Genomic DNA, 19,964 nt, shown 5'->3' with positions numbered 1-19,964 from the left:
CCCCAGATATTTTTACATATGACAATATAATAATGGTTCTTGCCTAACCCTAATCATTTTTACTCCGGGTTAAATCTTCCTGAAGCCCTCCTCTACACCTTTTCTCTTGCATCTCCAAATGAAATGCAGCAGAACAATAAAGGGAGAAGGAAAAAACACTGAGAAGTACCCCTGAGCATAGAAAGTACATTTTCAAACTGACTTTGTTTCGAAGGCCTGAGTTTGTCCTTGGAAGCCTAACCAGTATGTTTGCATATGCTTGGGGACAACAAGTTATTCACCCTTTGGAGGCACACGCTAGTTTGAAAATGGATTACCAAAAACCCAAACTAAGCTTCTTAATCTTACTTCTTGTTCAACAGAGCAGTAGATGAGAAAATATTTGGGAGAAAGAATCCGTTTTGGGAAACCTTTCTCTGGTAATCTTAAGAGGATGGTAGCCAACCGTGGGTGGTAGGATAGGCAGATTACAAGTCCAGATTGCACATGGTTTTAAATTTATTTATTTATTTATTTTTGGCTGTGTTGGGTCTTCGTTTCTGTGCGAGGGCTTTCTCTAGTTGCGGCGAGCGGGGGCCACTCTTCATTGCGGTGCGCGGGCCTCTCACTGTCGCGGCCTCTCTTGTTGCGGAGCACAGGCTCCAGACGCGCAGGCTCAGTAGTTGTGGCTCACGGGCCTAGTTGCCCCGCAGCATGTGGGATCTTCCCGGACCAAGGCTCGAACCCGTGTCTCCTGCATTGGCAGGCGGATTCTCAACCGCTGCGCCACCAGGGAAGCCCTGCACATGGTTTTATAATCATGAACATAAAGGCTGAAATAATGCCTAATGTAGGATGGTTTCCTTGAATTGTCTCCAGGGCCATAGTACGTCATCAGTTACTTAACTGCACATGACGTAAAGAATTAGAGATTCTTTAGAGACAGACCATATTGGAAATATAACTCGACTACCAAATTATCACACCCACACATCTGTCCACCCTATCAAATAGATCTGGGCAGAATTCGGTGAGATAATAAACAATCTTCAGTCTCAGACTATCTGAATCTCTGCAGTGATTTATGCCACAGGAGCAGGGCAAAGCCTCTATCCCCTCTCTTCTGCCAGCTGGGACGGAGCAGAACAGACTGATATGACCAGGCTCTGGCACAAGTGCAAGAGTTGTAAATCTGAATTTCTCAGAAGTGTTATGAAACAATGTCAGACTTGCCTGAATTGCTGATAAAGAAAAGAAAAATTCTTTCTTTCTTCTCTCAAGGTGGAAGTTCAGCCTTTCAGTTTCGAAAAACTGAAAGTACAGTCATCATATTGACACAGAAGTTTCAAATTCTCCCCTGGCTGCATTGATAACAGGACTACTTATCAGTTTTCCCAAGCCCTTTATAAATATGAAAATAAGGCATTTTATAGTCTGGATATATAAAAGACCTATCACCGGGCAAGCAGTTGTTGCCTAAACCAACAATGCCTGTACATTCAAGGCGTAATATTTAAGCTTCCACATAATAACATAATTGTTGAGAATAATCCTATAAGAACTAGGTCACTATCCACTTGATTGTACTGGAAAAGAAGATTTCATTTTTTGTGCAAATAGTTTAAACCTTATAAATATTAATAGAGAATAACATCTAAAAACATTATTTCCTAGTCTGGAGAATAAAGAGACACTATAGTTTTCAAACAGGAAACTATCTGATAGTTTGATAGATATCTGGGAATATATTTAAAGAGTAGGGTTGATGGGGAACTGAGTGATATTATATAGATTTTCATGCTAGTAAAAGGGGAAAAATGTGGTATTTTTTCCATGGAAAAAAATTTTAAATAATATAACCAAGTAGCAGGATAAAATCTTAATAAAAGTTTATTTTTACTTTGTAAAGAAATTTTGCCTTCCATGGGTACAAAACCTTACTGCAAATTTGCGTGGTAAGAAATAATCTAAAATATATTTTCATGGGTGTTGGTAATGGAAACAATAATAGACAGCTGTGGACAAAACCTTAATGCAGAATTCATAGCAAGTTCTAGTCATAATGGCCTTCTTCATACTGAATATATTGAAATATATTGAATATTTCAAAACTGCAGCAAATAAGCAGAAAGAGGAGGTCGATTCTAGATTTCTGGAAACACGTTAATAATATAGAGAAAAATAAAATGATCACTTTTTGCTTTCTAAATTTCCAGCTACCTTTCAGGACCTGGCTCTTTTACAAACTGGAAATGATAGCAATTTCTACTGAATGAAGATGAATGTTCCATTGAGATTTAAAATGTGAAAAGCAGCAAAAGGAAGGCAAGCCCAGTACCCTTTTGGAGGATAGAACTTTCACATGACTCTTCCATGGAGACCAGGCCATGTTAACAGTGCACATAATGAGGCATCATTCAGTGAAAGAAGAAATTCACAGGCTCAAAGAAAACACATCTCAAAGTGAGGAGGTTTGGTTTTACAAGTATTTCCACAGAATGGATCCAAGTAAAAATAGTCCTTTTCTCTCCCTTTTGTTTATGAACCTGAATAACTGGTTTAATCTAGGTTATCACTGTCCTCCTTTCACAGTGACTCTCATAAAAAAAGATTTCCTGGGGCTTCCCTGGTGGCGCAGTGGTTAAGAGTCCGCCTGCCGATGCAGGGCACACGGGTTCGTGCCCCGGTCCGGGAGGATCCCGCGTGCCACTGAGCGGCTGGGCCCGTAGGCCATGGCCGCTGGGCCTGCACGTCCGGAGCCTGTGCTCCGCGGCGGGGGAGGCCACAGCAGTGAGGGGTCCGTGCACCGCAAAAAAAAAACCAAAACAACAAAAAAAGATTTCCTTTTCAACTATAGCATTTGGTTTCCCCTCCTACATGTTTCGTTCACCAAAACAAACAAACAAAAAACAGTTAAGATTCACCAATTCCTACAGGGAAAACACCCTAAATAACTGAGTTCTATTCCTGAATGGAAACAACTTCTAGATGTTCCTCTCCAAGGAACACTTTATTTTTTAAATTTATTTTTAATGATTTCCACTTATAGTGTTAAATCAAATGGTAGTTAAAATTAAATTTACCAATATTCCAGTAGGAGATATTTGCTACCTCATTATTTACTTCAAGACAGAATTCACAATTTAAAAACAAGAGAAAATGAAAACCCAGTATTGTGGAAATTACCTCATCTGATCCTTTCTTTTCTCCTGACTTTGAAGGCGATCCACTGGTTTTTCCATCGGCATGCTATAAAAGTATTTAAAAAGATAACATTTAATAGAGGGAGGTGACACAAGATAATATAATAGTGACTTTAATCCCAAAGGGCTAAATATATAGACTGTAAAAACAAGGACCCCTTTCATCTTCCTACTGAGAATTGTTGATAATTCTATACCAACGTAGGTGGCCTTCAAAAATTAAGGGAAGCTACAGAGATTCATTTGGGATGCAGAAAATCAGTCTGTAATTAACCAGACAGATCTGATGGTGATGCTAAGGTGGCATCTCGTCTCCTACAAAATGTCTCATGGAATTTTAAAGCCCAAATTGCCAGCATAAGAGACACCTGGTTCCTCATGGAGATGAGATGTCTGAGGACCATGGTGAGCCTAAGCCATTACTTAAGTCTCAGTTCAGCATGAACTCAAGGGAGGGCCACCCCTTATCAACCATCACTTTCAATGGCTCTTGGAAATTCTCTGGAGTTCTTTCTGTCTGAGTATTTACCAACACAGAAAGATAAATCCTGCATTGGAAAGACCATACCTGCAACTTTCATTAACTATGGCTTTAGAATTTCATTATGTTCTGAAACAGAATTATTTTTCTCACTAGAACACTGGTGATTAAAGGAAATATTTTTACGTGGTACGTGAAAGCTTCAAATAGCTCACATGTTCATTTGTTTTGATAAGATAAAAGAAGCCATGAAGATTATTGAATTTTTTGAGAAACAAAAAAAAATCGTATGTTCCTGAAAAGAGGGTACAGAGAATTACTTCAGGGCTTCCCTGGTGGCGCAGTGGTTGGGAGTCCACCTGCCGATGGTGGGGACGCGGGTTCGTGCCCCGGTCCAGGAGGATCCCACGTGCCGTGGAGCGGCTGGGCCCATGAGCCATGGCCGCTAAGCCTGTGCGTCCGGAGCCTGTGCTCCGCAGCGGGAGAGGCCACAGCAGTGAGAGGCTCGCGCACCGCAAAAAAATAAAAAAGAATTATTTCATTTCTTGCACATGTGGGATGTGCAAGAAAGCGGGAAAAGAAATCTAAATATAAGAAAATAAAAAGCTCACCATTGGGTTCGACCCCAATCACCTTTAGTTAAATCAAAACATAAAATCCCATTATGTTCTCTAGAGTTGAATCACAACCTGAATATGTAGGACACTTAAGTTATTCGAATTAAAAAGAATGGCAATAATAGTAATAGTAATAATTTTTATCATTCTTTATTATTTACAAGGCTCTTTCATATACTTTTATCTGATACAAAAAAAGAGGCTCATGTGATTTCATAGATTAAGAAAACTAAGAATAAAAGTCATGTGATGTGCTTTTAGTAAGGACATACACCTAGTAAATGAGAAAAGTTTGCAGAGCATGTTTTCTGACTTCAAATCTATTGTTTGTCACTATACTATGATAAATGAAATAAGATAATATTCCCTTTGATCATATAAACAGATATTTTTGTAAAAAAAAAGAAAAAGGCCAAGCAATATTAGACATGTGGGTGAAATCTTTCAATAGTTCTTTGCATAAAAAACTAGAAAGAAATCACTTTCATGAATGGAAAATTCTTCCCCAAACAAAAGCCTCTCATGGATTAGTGGGTAGATCCCACAGAAAAGCAGGGAGACTACAGCAGCTTGGTGAATGAAGCTCTCTGCAGGGCTCGTTTAACCCAGATATCCTAGTCAAGGGTTTGTCCACAGTTGAGAGCAATCGGTATTGAGTAATTAAGGGATCTTGAAAAAACAGGAGGCATTTAAAAGCCCACATATATATATCAGAGCTAGATGGTAATTGATAAGTTTTAGAATAATTGGTAAGCAAAAGATTCTTAAAGGCTAGAGTAGGTGGAAGAATTATTCAACATTTGGAGAGAGAATTTGAGAGGGATGGGTCTACAATGACGCAGATTTACCCAATCTGTCTCCTTCCAGAACTGGTAAATTTAGAACTGATATCACATTCGTTTCTTATCACCAATTCTATACCTTTTTCAGATTAGATATAGGTAATACCTAATAACAACAATATCCACTGAGCATACTGTTTTGAGTGCCTCATTTACTTGTAGGAAATATGATTATTCCATTTTACAAATGAGAAAACTTAAAGAGGCAACTGGCTCTCGTCTAGAGCAAGGCTCCATGCTCTCTGCAAGGTCCCACTCCGCTTCCTGCTCGTTGGCAAACATATATTATGATTTATTACCTTAAAGTAAACATGCAGACAGCCTTTTCTAAAATACAGGTAGATAGATGTTTTACTTAAAAACATTTATAAAGTTGTTTCCCGGTGGTGTTTCAAAATTGCAGTCCTCCAGGTTAACCAACATCATCAGTTATTTGCTTCCACTGAAATGCTCAAATCCCTCATAATTATGCAGTTTCCAAATAATAGTTTGAGAGTAATATATATATATATAGCAAATGCTTTTTTAAAATGTTGAGATATAATGACAACATAAAAATTATATATTATAAGAATTGGTATTTTGTAATTTCAAAAGACATATTTGCTCTCAATAGAGTAAGCATAATGATATAATGACATAAAAATCACATAATGAAAGGGCAACATTTTTTAGGAGCTGTATGGATCATATTTTTCCAGTTTTTTTAATCTGGCTTTTTTATTATAAAAAATTTCTAAGATACAGAAAAGTTGAAAGAATAATACAATGAATGTCAATAGTCCCATCACTTAGATTCAACAACTATTAACTATTGTTGCCGTATGTTGCCATATCTGCTTATATTATGGACAAAGATCTACCTATATTTGTATATGTACCTGCATTTGAAAGTAAATTGCAGATATCCTGAAACTTTACCCCTAAACATTTCATCAAGCATCTCCTTAATTTGAGGACTTTTTCCTACATAACTACAATACATCATCACTCCAACAAAACTCTAACAGAATTAATAAGCATCACCTAATACCATTCAATATCCAGTAAATAGCAACTTTATAAATGAATCATTGCCTTGACCATTTCTTGGGGCTTATTCAATATTCAGGAGTCTATTAATGATATAAAATCAGTTATAGCTTTTCACTGAAATTCAAGGTGACTGATTTTTAAATTCATGGAATAACTGAGTACTTTCCACATACTTTCCATTCTGCTGGTGAAATGAAATGTTTGGGAATGATATATGTCAAATTTGATCCAGCATAGGAACCTGCCGCAAGTCTTTCAAAGAGTGAAGACAGAAAACTTCATCTACTACTACTACACATAGCTGGTGGGTAGGCAAGAGGTGAGAGAAACATGGAGAAGCGAAGGAGTGATAGGTTGGGAACTGAACCACAAACCTGAAAAATTTGGGAAGGACTTTTCTGTAAGAGGGGAAAGAAACTAACATGTTCTAAGCATCTCCTTTGCGCTAAGCCCAGTGCTGGGCATTTCCCCTATGTGGTCTCCTTTACTGCCACAGAAATTCTAGGGACACACCGGCAGCTCGTTTTATGGGTAAAGAAATAAGGATCTGAAAGGTAAGATCCTCCTCAGTCACATTATGTAACAGGATTATAAGTCTGTGGGCCAGAGACCAGGCTAGTTAAAAGCTAGCTAAAAACTTTTGATGCCCATCAAGAAAGTCTCAATCCAATGCTATAAAAGAGAAAACAACGCCCCAAATCAACAAAACCTTCCTATTCTAAAACTGGTTTGTTTTTATAAAATTAATCAGACACACAACGCTTTTAAGTTTCATTCTGTATTAGAAGCTGGAGAGGAGGTAAAGACAGGAAGTGCAAGATACCAGCCCTAAGGCAGGAAACATTTCATTGGGAGGATAAGGCCCCAGAAGACAGGAAACACTGGAGCCAAGATGAAGATAGATGAAGGAATTGAGTTCAGAGGCAGGGAAAATATCAGATAAAAGTTTTGCTATCTTGCCTAAAAAGGAATAATTTTCCAAACTGTTTCCACCTCCTGGCATCACTACATATTTGGTAAGTACAGCTGTCCTTTGTCCTCATTCTAGAAGATAGCATTAATATGAGTTTGCCATAGCAAACTCATAAACCTGTCAGGAAATCAACAGGAGCAAGGAGCAGTAAAGTTTGGAGCTTTGCTCTCACCCAGCTAAGGATTTGTGCCAGCGCCAGTCTTCCACTCTGGAGCATTTGCGGCACCCTCCCCATCGTTACCTAGATACACCCTGATACATGCACAGACAAGGGTATACATCACAGGATAAGATAAAAATCAAACTTCTACACATATTAAAAAAGAAAGAAGACAGACAAAAAATGAGCTTCTGCAAATCCAAGCTCAGCTATGAAAGAGCACCAACAGCTAGTGTGCTTCTGAAATGCCTCTGCTTAATTTTTTTCAAAAAAGGTACTGAGTTTCTTTTAGGGGGTGACAAAAACATTGTAAAATTAAATTGAGGTGATGTTTGGACCACCCTGTGAATATACTAAAAAATACTGAATTGTATGTTTTAATGGATATTTTATGAATTATGTCTGAATAAAGCTGTTTAAGAAAACAGGAAAGGTTATTTGAAAACAGCTTGAAGATTTTCCTTCTGCAACTTGGAGAATGCCAATAGAGGTCAATATTTGCATGTCCAGTGATAGCTGTGGCAAAATCACGAAGCAATGAAATCTTGGTGCCCTCCGGACTCTAGTGCACACAGCTCAGCTCCCTCACTGCTCCACCGCTGCACACAGAGATAAAGGCTTGTCAGGGAAGGGGGTGGGTGGGTTGCTTCCTAAGGGTCAGAAAGCCTTCATTTAGCTTCGGGTCTAATCTTTCAGTGCAGGTCACAAGCGCCCAGAGCACTTTTGGAAACACTCAGACCAGAGTCCAGGGATTTAGATTTAGTTTGTCCAGGGGGAGCGTGGGCACAGATATATTTTCCTAAACTTCCCCAGTTGATTCTAATATGCAGCTAGGATTGGAAACTACTGTTTGGAGAGGAGATCTGTGGGCACCACAACAGGAAGTGGAGGTTTCTGCTCCTCCAATCACCCCACTGAGTCGGCACCCATGGGAGCTTCCCCAGGTCAGGCAGGCCAGGGCAGCTCGGGGCCTCCTGGGTAAACCGACTGCTCAATGCAGGAACCCACTCTCCTGTGTTCAACCCAACATGTCCTGACTAGCCCTATTAATGGCACACCATACCTTCATATTGCATATTAGTCTTTAGCTTCTTAGTAAAGCAAACAAGTTAGCACTTTATTGTATACGCTCCTGCTTACTGATTACTTCATAAATGTATATTTTGCCTTTTCAACCAGATGGTAAATTTTTAAAAAAATATTTATTTATTTTATTATTTATTTATTTGGTTGAGCTGGGTCTTAGCTGTGGCAGGTGGGCTCCTTAGTTGCAGCTCGCTGGCTCCTTAGTTGCGGTAGTTGGGCTCCTTAGTTGTGGCATGCGAACTCTTAGTTGCCCCCTGCATTGGGAGCGTGGAGTCCTAACCACTGCGCTACCAGGGAAGTCCCCAGATGGTAAACTATATATTTTTTTTTTCTAGTCCTGTGGTGGGGATGTGACAAATAATTCATAACTGAATGACTGCATTTCCACAAACCTCTAAAAGTTCCCTGAGAAGTACATTCATTCTTTTCAGGTTAGTAAACAAGATAAAAGATTTTAAAAGTTGAAAAAAATAGCTTAAAAAATTAAGAGACGATGTGCAAATTGATATTTCCTGCAAAATCCCTTAAAATCTATTTTTGTATGTATTCTGCTTTCTGAAACAAGACTGTTCAGCACACAGAAGGCCCAAGTTGTAAAGCTGATTTTGCTTTAAGACAGTCTCCCTGGTGTAGATGTGGACCTGTTTGCCCTCAGGTGGATTCCTTGCCCTGATCCTGGTCAGTTGGTGTAGCAGGGATGTGTACTGGCTCCCTCCAGTAGGGTCTCCTGCAGGATGGGCCAGCAGTGCTTTCAGCTTCTGCAGGGTGATCCTGGTTCTCCCTCTTTCTTTCCAGTCTAGAAATGGTAGCAGCTTCCTGAGATTTCTAATCTCTGCTTTGCCTCATCCACCCCAGTTGGCTTCCCAGCCTCTCTGTTACCTGGGTAACCAACTCCCTGCATTCCATTCCCTGACAAACTCTAATAAGACAGAAGGAGTGTGGGTCTGAAAGGCTATGTGACCTTCAGCAAATAATTTAAACTTTCCGTTTTCTCCTTGTAAAATGGAGGTAATGGTGTCCACCCCAGGGGCTGGCTTACTTATGAAACAAGCTGATATTAATGAGGAGCCTGGCCCATTGCCTCGTTCATTTTAAGAATACAATAAAAGTTATTCCACTCCCTTCTTTTTCTCTGGCATCAATCTGATTGTGGTTAATTATGAGACAATAAAATGAATATGAGAAGTAAGCAAAGGTTTAAGGTTTCATTTTCTAAGGCTGTAAATAATACAGCAGAGAAGTTAGTGTTTTACTTTTCATAAGTACAGAGGAACCAGATTCATCTGATAACTTTGTTTAGTACTTTGCCTATCTCATGACACTGTATTATATCAGTCTCATATTTCCATATTACAAATAAGGAAACAAAGTACACAGGGAATAGATAATTCATTTTGCAAACAACATATACCAAGCTGGTCACAGGGATAACGTTAAATGTGCAATTCCTATGCTACAAAATACTTCATCAGGGTGTGTGCATATGTGTGTGTGTGTTGGTGGGTCTGGGAGTTGGATAGATAAAGCAAGATAGGCACAATGTTACAATGTTAATAATTATAGAAGGTGATGGGTACATGAGGAGTACATTATATTATTCTCTCTTCTGTGATAAAAAGTTTAAAATTTTTTTGAATCTTATCTCAGGAGTATGTACCTCCCTGGAGTCACACAAAGGGAATATCCTAGCCATTTTACTTGTTTTTAATACTGAAAACCCCAAACTAATGGAGAAGGCTAGTGTCAGAGGAAGAGTTCATTTACTAAAAAAATAATCAGTGTGGGCTAAGTGTTGTGGGGAGAATAATTATTTTAAAAAAGTAAGTAAATGAAAGGTGTGATACACATGATATCTTTCTTCTTCTCTAGAAACATTTGTTATCAAACCATAGAAATATAGGATAACCTTCTTTGGGCTTCTCATAAAAGAAGACACATATTAAGGATTAACTGCATAACTATAATTCTGAAATCCCCATATTTCACCTGAACTCCATACACTTCTCTCTAATATTCCAACATTCTGGTGGATATGCCCAGGTGGCAGGGTAAGGGCACACCCTCTTTTTGTCCAGTTTTCAGAAGTAGAATTGACTGCCTTTCTGCCATGTTTAGCTTAGGGGGTCCACATGCAGTAAGGCTGTCTGAACTTCCTCTAAGTCAAAGATGATGCCATGAGAATTTCAATAGTTACTTTGCTGCTTTTATAGTAGTCATTAGGATGTGCTTGTGATTTTTAATCTGTGAAAAACACAAGAAAAAACCAGAAACGTACTATCAGCACTATTTTTGTGTCCACGGCACACAGTACAAAACCTGACACATAGTAGGTGGACAATAAGCAACTGTGAACATCGTTGGCCTTTACCAAATCATTTCTGTGTTCTATAAGTTCCCCACAGTCAGCATGAGTTCCATAAATTTTACGAAAACTCTAACCACAAACCCTTTTTCTTCTTGGGTTAAATGACTCTCCCATCTGAGGAGGTACTTACATAAAAGGTACTCATTGGATGGAGTTATTTTACATTTTTCTTAACTGAAAGACACTTGATTTTTTTCCCTTTATGGTAGCTGTAAAGCTTTCTGGGTAAGTTTTTATGAGATAACTTGAAGAACAGAGCTTTAGAATCACATTAATAGGATTTCAATCCTTAAAACAATTTAAAGAGAGGATTCTGGGACGATGGTGCAGTAGGAGGCACCAGGAATCCATCTTCCCATCTAGATGAAAATCTCCCTGGCAGAATGTGTCTGATATAACTATTTTGAAATTCTGGAGTCTATCAAAGACTTGCAACTTCCAGGGGAAGGTTTAAATGGTACGTTTTGGTTAATTTCCGTCAATTTCAGCTCAGCTCAGCAGCAGCTGCCCATTTCCCGTTCCCAACTCACAGCAAGCAGTTGTGCATTAGAGCATGCAGCTTGGAACCAGAAAGGCAAAAAGGACTCTGTCCTCCAAATACTGGGGATCTGTATTCTGATCACTGATTGCTCATGCCCAGGGAAAGTGCAGGATCAGAAAAGACCTGAGAAGCTCTTAAGTGTACACTTGTGGCTGAAAAAAACAACACAAAAACAGCGTATGACAATCAAAAACAAAACAAAGCAAAACAAAACAGCAAACCCCGGGGAAGGAGGAAAATTTGATTCCCAAAGCTTTCATATTATTAGATTCGAATGTCCAGTTTTAAACCTAAAATATCACAAGGCATGCAAAGAAACAGAGAATTATTGCCCATTCAATGGGAAAAACAAACAAACAAACAAAAAACAGAAACTGTCCTTGAGAAAGAGCAGATGGCAGATATACTAGATAAAAACTTTAAAACAACTGTCTTAAAGATGCTCAAAGAACTAAAGGAAGTGTGGAGAAAGTCAAGAAAACAATGTAAAAACAAAATAGAGATATCAATAAAAAGATAAATAACCTAAAAAGAAACCAAAAAAAAAAAAACAATTCTAGAGCAGAGAAGTACAATAACTGAAATGAAAATTTCACTAGAGGGATTCAAAGGCAGATTTGAGCAGGCTGAAGAAAGAATCAGTGAACTTAAAGATAGGACAATTGAAATTATTGAGTCTGAGGAACAGAAAGAAAAATGATTAAAGAAAAGTATATAGAGCCTACAGGACCTGAGGGATACCATCAAGTAGACTAACCTACACATTGAGAGAGTTCCAAAAAAATGAAGAAAGAGAAAAAGATTTATTAAGAAATAATGACCTAAAACTTTCCAAATTTGATGAAAAACATAAACAACCAAGAAGTTCAACAAACTCCAAGTAGGATGAACTCAAAATTCACATGGAGACAAGTTACAATCAAACTATTGGAACGACAAAGAGAGAATCTTGAAAGCAGCAATAAAAAATGACTTATCACATATAAGCGATACTCAATAAGATTGTAAACAGATTTCTCATCAGAGATGTTGGAGGTCAGAAGGCAGTGGGACAAGTGTTGGCAAGTATATGAAGATATTGGAACCCTTGTGTACTGAGGATAGGAAGGTAAAATGGTACAACTACTGTGGAAAACAGTAAGGTGGTTCCTCAAAAAATAGCTATACCAGGAAGTAACCTGAGTGTGCCTTGAAAGATGAATGGATAAGCAAATATATATATATTCCAGCCATTTTAAAAGGATGAAAATTTTGACATATGCTTTAACATGGATGAATCTTGAGGGCATCTGCTGTACAACATTGTACCTATAGTCAACAACAATGTACCATAAACTTAAAAATTGGTTAAGAGGGTAGATCTCATGTTAAATGTTCTTACAATAAAAAAATGATAAGGAACACAGATACTTGAATACAGTCCTATGTATTCAAATGTAAATATGTAAATTGAATGAAAATTTATTGTTTAATGGGTATAGAGTTTCGGTTTTTCAAGATTAAAATAGTTCTGGAGCTAGATGGTAGTGATGGTTGTACAAGAATTCTGAATGTATTTAATTCCACAGAACTTTACACTCACAAATGGTTAAGATGGTAAATTTTAAGTTATGTGTATTTTACCACAATAAAAAATTTTAAAAACATCAAGGAAAAAATAGAATAAAGATGTGTTGCTTAGAGAAATCTAGTATGCCAGTGAGACAGCCTACTCAGAACTAATTTCCCACCAGTTCACCTTGGAATATCAACTAGCCACCCACTGTTTCCACCACCAGCAAGCTACATCATTCTTTAAAAAGTACCTGTAGAATATAATTAACTTTCTGGGGAAGTATCAAAATGATTAAAGAATAATGTCATCAGGTACACTCTTAATTTAAGTCTTATTTGCAATGGGAAGCAAACCAATTCAGAAACTGTGAAACAAAAGAGGACAGTTGGGGCTTCCCTGGTGGTGCAGTGGTTGCGAGTCCGCCTGCCGATGCCGTGCCCCGGTCCGGGAGGATCGCGCATGCAGCGGAGCGGATGGGCCCGTGAGCCATGGCCGCTGAGCCTGCACGTCTGGAGCCTGTGCTCCGCAACAGGAGAGGCCACAACAGTGAGAGGCCCGCGTACCGCAAACAAAAACCCAAAAAACAAAAGAGGACAGTTGTGTGACCTCCATTCTCCCAGCACCCTAAAGCCTGTGCCCTTTTTGCAGAATATGTAATTTGCTTTCATTACTCCTAAAAGTCACTGCAGTCAAGTGGTCTGTCCTGCCAGGGAAGGCTTGTGACACTTTTCCCAGGCTGGCCACAATGATGGGGCCTTCCAAATGACTTGCGCTCCTTGATCACGCTGCCACTGGACCGACAGGTCTAATTAGGCTAAGAAACACCTTTAATTAACATGGACTACTAGAGTCAACTTTTGACTCAGGAATGTGATTACCGGTGTCAGCCAACCAAATTTACCCTCTTTCATGCTTCATCATTACCAAGCCCATCAGATGTTCTTGAAATCTAGCTTTGTAAGTTTTTTTTTTCTTTTTTACTAAAACCACATCCTTCTTCAAAAGATAAGATCAATAATATTGATGGTATTCAATGGGGAAATATACATTGTAATGTTTCATTGACTGGCTTTATAGGTGGCAGTCCCTTAAACAAAACACATCATAGATACATCTTTCAATTATTTTATCTTATTCTGCCTAAATTTTTAAAGTTAGGTCATTGCATTCATAATCTTTTTCAGTAAAGGATCCCAGTAAAAATACTTTAATAACAGGATTTACCAAAAGCATGACATATGTAATATATATAATACATACATACATATATTATATATAGTATGCTTTTGTATAAAACTTTTGTATTGATAAATTGTATAAATATTATCTATAATAGTATATAATACTATAAATTATGTATATATATATATATGTTATAAATTGGCTCCATATATCTCTAGGGGATTATGGATGGGCTTTTGTGTGTGTGTATGTATATTTTGTTGTGGGAAAATGGTGCACAAACTTTCATTTAATTCTCAAAATGGGCTGTGGTCATCACCTCACAGCCATCAAATGAAAATGGTTAGAAACCGATGTCTAGAGCTATACTGTCCTAATACTGTAGCCATTAGCCACTCAACGCCTATTGAGCACTTGAAACGTGTCAAGTGTGAACTGAGATGCACTCTAAGTATAAAATACACACTGGATTTTGAAGAATCAACATGAAAAAGAAAGTGTCCATATCCCGATGATTTGCACATTGATTGCATGTGAAATAATAACATTTGGGATATAGCGGGTTAAATAAAATATGCTATTAGCATGAATTTCACCTGTCAGCTAATGTGACTAGTAGAAAATTTAAAATTACATATGTGGCTCACACTATATTTCTATTGTACAGCACTGGTTTGGGAAAAGTCAAAGCTTGGTCACAGGCAGGTTGCTGATTCTAGGAGGTTCCTACTAGCAGAAAAAAAAAAATTAGAATAGTTCCAACATTGGATTATAAGAGAGGTTTTAGCAAAAAATGTCAGACTATGCCTAAACATAACAGGGTTAAAAACAGATTTAAACTATTTTCATCCAGATATTCCAGCATAATTTACTTTAGAGAATCATGAATTTGGAAGAAGACTGATGTTAACTCTAAACCATCCATATTTGCAGATAATTCATGTGATGCATTTTGATAAGAATCTTAGAACAATAATGATTCAAAGCAAACTTTTGCTTTTAGCACACCAATAAGATGCTACATTTAAAAAACCCAGAAAATGTAGTAGGAAGCATTCATGAAGAAACATCTCAAGGGAAACTGGAATTTCCAATCATTAAAGGTATATGGGGCACTGTTGGTGGGAATGTAAATTGATACAGCCACTATGGAGAACAGTATGGAAGTTCCTTAAAAAACTAAAAATAGAATTATCATATGATCCAGCAATCCCACTACTGGGCATTTACCCAGAGAGAACCATAATTCAAAAAGACACATGCACCCCAATGTTCATTGCAGCACTATTTACAATAGCCAGGTCATGGAAGCAACCTAAATGCCCATTGACAGATGAATGGATAAAGAAGATGTGGTACATATATACAATGGAATATTACTCTGCCATAAAAAGGAACAAAATTGGGTCATTTGTTGAGATGTGGATGGATCTAGAGACTGTCATACAGAGTGAAGTAAGTCAGAAAGAGAAAAACAAATATCGTATATTAACGCACGTATGTGGAACCTAGAAAAATGGTACAGATGAACCGGTTTGCAGGGTGGAAGTTGAGACACAGCTGTAGAGAACAAATGTATGGACACCAAGCTGGGAAAGCCACAGGGGGGTGGCAATGGTGGTGTGATGAATTGGGTGATTGGGATTGACATGTATACACTGATGTGTATAAAATTGATGACTAATAAGAACCTGCTGTATAAAAAAATAAATAAAATTCAAAAAAAAGGTATATGGGTATGGTACTTTGATTCATGAATGTAAATAGTCTTCACCAACCCTTATGTGGTACCTATTATAACCCACATTTTATAGATGTGGAAACAGGTTCAAAAAGGTTGACTCATTGCCCTTTGAGAACAAGAACTCGGTCTTGTTTTCCACTTCGAGGCTAGTACTGGGTCTGCCACTTGGTAGGTGCTCAGTGAATGGCCATTGGCTGAAAAGGGACATTTTACTGATTCCAACACAACGTTTCTCTCTAAATACTGTCTGATTCCAACACGATGTTTCTCTCTAAATACTGTCTTATTACAACACCCTTGCTTTTCCCAATACTACATGCCGAGAGAGGTGTACTTTAACTATTTTTTAAAGTTCTCACCATAAATCAATGGGATATAAATATTTTTATTCTTTCTGTCAACAAAATTTGTGTATTTTTTTTTTTTTTTTTGGAAAGCATCGTAATGTTAAATCATGCTTCCTGGAGGTTCAAAACATTACAAGTACCAGCTTGACTGGATATCACATCTAGTTGGTTGGACAAGCATTCAATGCACTAAACAAACGGAACATCTCTGTCCCTCATCCAAGTAATAAAGTACAGAGCAGTGGGCTCTCTCTCGCTGTCTCTCTCTCCCTCTTTCTCATTCTCAACAAGGGTCTTGATCTCGATTGCTTCTGCTCCTTGGAGTTTTGGATTTTCTCCTTGAACCCAATCCCAGCTGCCTCTTCTTTGCGCTGGAGAATGCACGTCCAACAACATGCCTCTAAAAGTTTTGAGATTTACTTATGACTTAAAAACAAATACTAGATCTGAGCTCTTTCGATCTGCGCTTTTTCGATCTGAGTCTGAGTTCATCCAGGAATCCGCGTCCAAGGGCGGAATTCCTCCAGCAACAATTCCTGCTCCATTCAACTCATGAGCGTGAGCTGAGTCTGGTGCGTCTGCTCACACCGACTTGCACGTCGGGGCTCGCTCGCACATACCACCGCAGGGTGGGTCTCAGCCCCTCCCGGAGCCTAAACTGAAGGTCTGAGAGGACGTCGCACCTGGTCCCTACCCCTTCCCCGCCAAATCCTGCACAATAACCTCTCCTGCACGCTCAGAAAAGCAAAGCCCACTCCGTTTCCGGTCCTTCCCAGGCACGATCGCTCCAGTTTACCGTCATGTACCACCAGCTTGCGAATGCCATGGCGACAACCGATTTGCTCTGAGTCGCGCAGCGGAGAACCCGGCGAGGACACGGGGTGCAGCGCAGCAGGGGCCGGGCTCGCACTCCACCAGCCCCGGACCTGGCTGGCGCTGAGCTTTTCAAACCCCACAGCTGTCAGCGGGGGAGGCACCTGGGCGGGGCCTACATCGGCCCTGCCCGGCCGGGTTGACCCCGCCCCGCCCAATTTGGCGCAAGGCTGGTTAGGGCAGAAGTGTTATTTTACCAGGCAGCCACGCCCTGCAGCCCGGACTTTACGCGGAAGACCCGACTTTTAGTTGAACTACCCCACCCAGTTCGGGGTCCCGAATGAAATGTATTACCCTTTTATCCTCAACCGCCTTTCACCCCAGTCTCATCAATCAACTTTTCCCAACGCAGGCCAACTCCAATCTGGCTTGCTCCATGTCCAATACACTTGGCCCAGGCCCGGCAGTACCCAGCCACCTCCCGTCACCTGCCCAGAGGCAGGTTCTGAGTCTTAAGTCCTTCTGAGGCTCGGGAGGGGGCGCACGGGGCAGCAGGCCAGGCAAGCTACCGCAAGGAGGCGGCCCACGGCTCCGGGGCCGGGGTCCTCCCCGCGCTCAGCCCTGCGGCTCCGGCACAAGTGCCACTCACCTCCTGAGTGTGGCGGGCCGCCGCAGCGCGCCGGGGCCGCGGGGAGGCGGCGGGCTTCTGGCCCGGCTGGGACATGGCGAGGCCGTGGGGAGCGCAGACTGGAAGGGAGGCCCGGGCGGGGAACGTTGGGAGCGAGGGAGGGAGGGAGTGGAAGGGCTGGCGGGCGCGCCCCGTGAGGCAGCTTTTCCGACCCAGCCCCGAACCCGCGCTGGGGCTCTGCCTCAACCCGCTGGACCCTCCCCTTCCTGCCCGCCGCTGGCTGTACCCGGGCTGTAGCGGTCCGGGGCTCCCGGCCTTGCAACTTAACACCCTCGGCGCCGAATCTTCTCCGAGTGATGCCCCCACCTCCACCCTAGCACTGCTGGGTTCCCCCTGGCTCACAGAGAGGAGGGGCTGGAGGTCGCGGGGTTCCTCCTTCGACTTGCCCAGACTTGGCTTGCAGTTGCAACGGGAGAGCGGGACCCGGGCGTGGCCCGTCTACGCCTCAATACCCCACCCTAAGAATTTCAAGAATTAGACACCTTTTCTGCAATCTGCCCTGGTTTAGCTAGGAGAAGAATTTACCAACTGAAATCGGGCCCAAGCCTGGACCGTCTGGATTAGGAAGCGGATTAACAAAACCAAATTGGGGTGTGTGTGTGTGTGTGTGTGTGTGTGTGTGTGTGTGTGTGTGTGTAATGATGTTTTATGTGGAGGAAGCCTTAGGTTCCAATCGAAACCGAAGAACAGTCCCAAGTTTAAGCCCCTATAGGCTTTCTGGAGACTGCCACATTTTGTTTTGGAGGCTGGATTGCTTTTGTCTTTGGCTCATTTTAAACAGCACTTCCTGGTTTGGGGCTGTGAAATGTAACAAGCCTGAAGTGAAATGTAACAAGCCTGACTAGAAAACGCTCCTCTGCAGCGATTGTCTGCCTGTAGTTCTGCCGGTTTGTGATCAGATCTGACAGAAGAAAACTTGTTACCCTGCAATGACATTGACAGTTTGGGACTCAGGGTCACTGCTGCCTTCCATGTTGTGTTTTAGACCGTTGGAGAGAGAGGGGGCAGGTTGTAAGGAAAGATTGGTCAATGGTGCATGCCATTTGGCAGAATCGAATTCTTGTTTCCTTCCCCCTTCTCATTTTTAGGGATTCTGACTTCCGTTCATTCAAGGGATTGGCTAGCCTTATTCTTAATGGGGGCAGCAGGGAGGAATGATTTAAACGCAATTCCTCTTATAGGGTTCCACTTATGATCTATGTATCTGATATTTCCAACAAACAGGAAGTAGGACAGGAATTTATACGTAGAAATGAATCAACTTGGATATGGGGCCTATGAGTGTCCATTCAAGAAAAATTGATTGGTGGCCTCAATTACATTTATAATTAAGGAAAATATGTCATAAGCATGAAAAATGCTTTTATGATTGTGACCAAACACCTACAGTAATTTAAGCAAACACAGAACTAAAGGGGTGAGATAATAGACCCACCTCCAGGCCCAGGAACTGGAAGCATCTAACTCAGGATCCTAGAGGGCCTAGATTCAGGATCCCCCGAGTACATTATTCTGACTCTGGAAGAACGGTTCCCATGAAAGTTTGAGGTATTTTCTAACATAGTATTTAAAATTGAACTTAAACCAGTTGGTTTTATATTTTGAAAGGCTTCCATGTAAAGCACAGTGAAAGGAACTATAGAGAGGCGATATAAAGGTTAAAATACATATTTCCTGCCCTCCAGGAACTTAGAGTTTAGCTGAAGTCATATGGCATTTGTAACACATGATCATTTGGGTGGCACTGAAAGACATACAGTGTGTGAATAAGTACAAATGTGCTTTGGGAATTTGGGGTTCTGTGGGTTTGGGGGATTATAGGAAGGGAAAGGAGGCTTGAAAGGGCTGGCTGGCTGGTGGGATGTGGTCAAAAGAAGAAAGGGTGGGGACAGATCAGGAAATAAAATGGAGCCCACCCACCTGGCTGGAGCCTCTGGTCCAAGGTCCGGAGTAATCAATCCATGTATTAACTTATTTATTAAGCACCCACACTATGCTTCTGATACAGTTGATAGCAAAATCTGTAAGAGAATGAATGACTTCAGCCTTCAGGCTTTGCTCAAGAGTCAGAACTCATATAAGCAGAACAATTACAGGCTAAACAGCACATTAATGATTATAAGTAAAGAAGAATTTCAAAGAAGTTGAAGAAGAGGATGATGTTTTCACTTTCTCTTGTAGTCAGTGAGGAATTTGGAACTTTGATACCATGATCAGCATTTGAGCATCTTGGGGAAGCTCGTTTTAAATATGTATGACACCTTTTGCTACATTTTTATTTGCACATATTCTAAGTAGAGGCATACCTCTGAGGTATTGCAGGTTTGGTTCCAGACCACTGCAGTGAAGCAAA

General features: G+C 40.4%; 1 protein-coding gene across 1 annotated transcript in view; it reads right to left on the bottom strand.

Annotated features, from left to right (window-relative positions):
- Positions 1–17,666, bottom strand: part of CAST (calpastatin) — a 129,606-nt gene extending 111,940 nt beyond the window's left edge. Inside the window, exons 1-2 of the mRNA XM_065875568.1 lie at positions 17,573–17,666; positions 3,166–3,228 (exon numbers count right to left, since the gene is read on the bottom strand). Coding sequence (XP_065731640.1) covers positions 3,166–3,228; positions 17,573–17,647 — 138 coding nt within the window. The 5' untranslated portion in view covers positions 17,648–17,666. The remainder of the gene's footprint in view (positions 1–3,165; positions 3,229–17,572) is intronic.
- Between the last annotated feature and the right edge of the window lie 2,298 nt (positions 17,667–19,964).

This window comes from Phocoena phocoena, chromosome 3 (genome assembly GCF_963924675.1).
Source record: "Phocoena phocoena chromosome 3, mPhoPho1.1, whole genome shotgun sequence".
NCBI classification, from domain to species: Eukaryota; Metazoa; Chordata; class Mammalia; order Artiodactyla; family Phocoenidae; genus Phocoena; species Phocoena phocoena.
This window is presented reverse-complemented; position numbering and strand designations above follow the sequence as displayed.